The sequence below is a fragment of the Rhinopithecus bieti genome, unplaced genomic scaffold (assembly GCF_001698545.2).
Source record: "Rhinopithecus bieti isolate Rb0 unplaced genomic scaffold, ASM169854v2 scaffold_2452, whole genome shotgun sequence".
Classification (NCBI taxonomy): domain Eukaryota; kingdom Metazoa; phylum Chordata; class Mammalia; order Primates; family Cercopithecidae; genus Rhinopithecus; species Rhinopithecus bieti.
In genome coordinates this window covers 49663-51538 of record NW_016803671.1, presented here as the reverse complement: position 1 = coordinate 51538, position 1876 = coordinate 49663, and the positions used below count along the sequence as shown (strand labels likewise).

At 36.2% G+C, this 1876-nt stretch overlaps 1 protein-coding gene across 1 annotated transcript in view; it reads left to right on the top strand.

The window, feature by feature from the left end:
- Nucleotides 1–972: 972 nt before the first annotated feature.
- LOC108512676 (dystrophin-like) overlaps nt 973–1876 on the top strand; it is a gene marked incomplete at both ends in the record, with an annotated part of 37733 nt that continues 36829 nt past the window's right edge. The window contains one exon of the mRNA XM_017848030.1: nt 973–1143. Coding sequence (XP_017703519.1) covers nt 973–1143 — 171 coding nt within the window. The remainder of the gene's footprint in view (nt 1144–1876) is intronic.

Genomic DNA, 1876 nt, shown 5'->3' with positions numbered 1-1876 from the left:
TAAAGCATATTTAGCAAACCCTTTCTTTGTTCAAGGAACTTTCAGGGGTATAGGGGAGTAATCTAAAGATGTGTGAGGCAAGAAGTTTTGCCTTTAAGAAATTATAATTTACCTGGCTTTTGTTGATGATTTGACTGCATTTAGTAGAAAGATATGCTGGGCTTTTTATTAAACCAACCAACTGAAAATATTAACAAAATATAGGCACATCTGACAAGGTGGTGGAGAAATACAAATTTGTTCATTTCTTATGTGAGAATATGGATAATTTGCTTTTGAGGTCTTGGTATCAAACACTGAGAACAGAAGTACAGGATCAAGTAATGAGTTTTCTATTAATGGGGATGAATATTGTCTTCACATTCTTCTTTTTTATCTTATTCGATGGCAAAATTGTGTTTAAGGAGGAAGTCACCTATCCACTGTATTGTTTTTGAGCAGATGTAAGACACTTTAAAGATGCAATGAGGATACAATTGATAATTCTAGGTATTACACAAATACTTTTACCTTTTGAGAGAATTAATCTTCTGTCTTCATTTCGGTTCCTTACCAGCATGAGCAAGCCTCATTTGTATATAGAGGATCGTAAACCTTCTTGCCATATTGTTGACAAATGACAGTAAGTTTTCAGTGAGAAATGAGTTTTATCTTCAGTTTGACTTGTATCATTTTATTTATCATAAATTTTGGCCGTAAATTATCTTACATTAGAGAAAAATTCTTATAGCTTTCTTTTCTACCATGACAACATACAAGACCCTATCTTTTGGACAGACGATCTCATCTGCCCTAGACAATTTTTATTCACTCTGAATATTCAGAATATATGATTTTATAAAATATTATTTTAAAACCTGTAAGAAAATAGTTACTTTAAATAAAAGAAATATAAAAGTTCCAAATAAGTGGTTATAACTAAATTTGAATTAAAGAGTAAACTAAATTACATTTTATTATACTTCTTTTCAGGTAACAGAAAGAAAGCAACAGTTGGAGAAATGCTTAAAACTGTCCCGTAAGATGCGAAAGGAAATGAATGTCTTGACAGAATGGCTGGCAGCTACAGATATGGAATTGACAAAGAGATCAGCAGTTGAAGGAATGCCTAGTAATTTGGATTCTGAAGTTGCCTGGGGAAAGGTAAAACCTATATCACCGAAGGTTATTTTGAACATGCGTGAAAACACATAGTAATATGATTTTGTAAGGAAGTATTAGCATGTAGCAATAATAGCATTATAAATATTGTTTCATTTTCCCTTTCTTAAAAATTCATCTGTGCTTTTCAGGACCATGATAAAACCAATGGTAAGCTTTAGCAAGAGTCTCTCCAAAGCTTCCTTAGAGTTCAGTAAATTATGAATAAGACCTTAAAAAATACATAGGTCATTAGTCTGAAAATTAGTCCAGAGATGAGATCCTATAACATACTGGCTTGCCTAAGACGATACTGCCCAAATGAATCCCACAGTCATGAAGAGGACAAGGACACAGAGATTGAAGACAGTTGGGCTAGACAAGACTTGCAAGATTAGCATATTGCCAAAGTCGCATTTCAGAAAGAATCTCGAGGTGTCTATGCAGGGGCTATCATTCCCATCACCAAATGACAAAGGGGCTCCTGTAATTGTTAGCTGTTAAATTCTTGCCCTTTCTCTGATGGCCAGTCATTTCATGCTGCTTAGAACTTAAGTGAAGAGGCCGGGCGCGGTGGCTCAAGCCTGTAATCCCAGCACTTTGGGAGGCCGAGACGGGCGGATCACAAGGTCAGGAGATCGAGACCACCCTGGCTAATACGGTGAAACCCCGTGGCTACTAAAGAATACAAAAAACTAGCCGGGCGACGAGGCCGGCGCCTGTAGACCAAGCTACT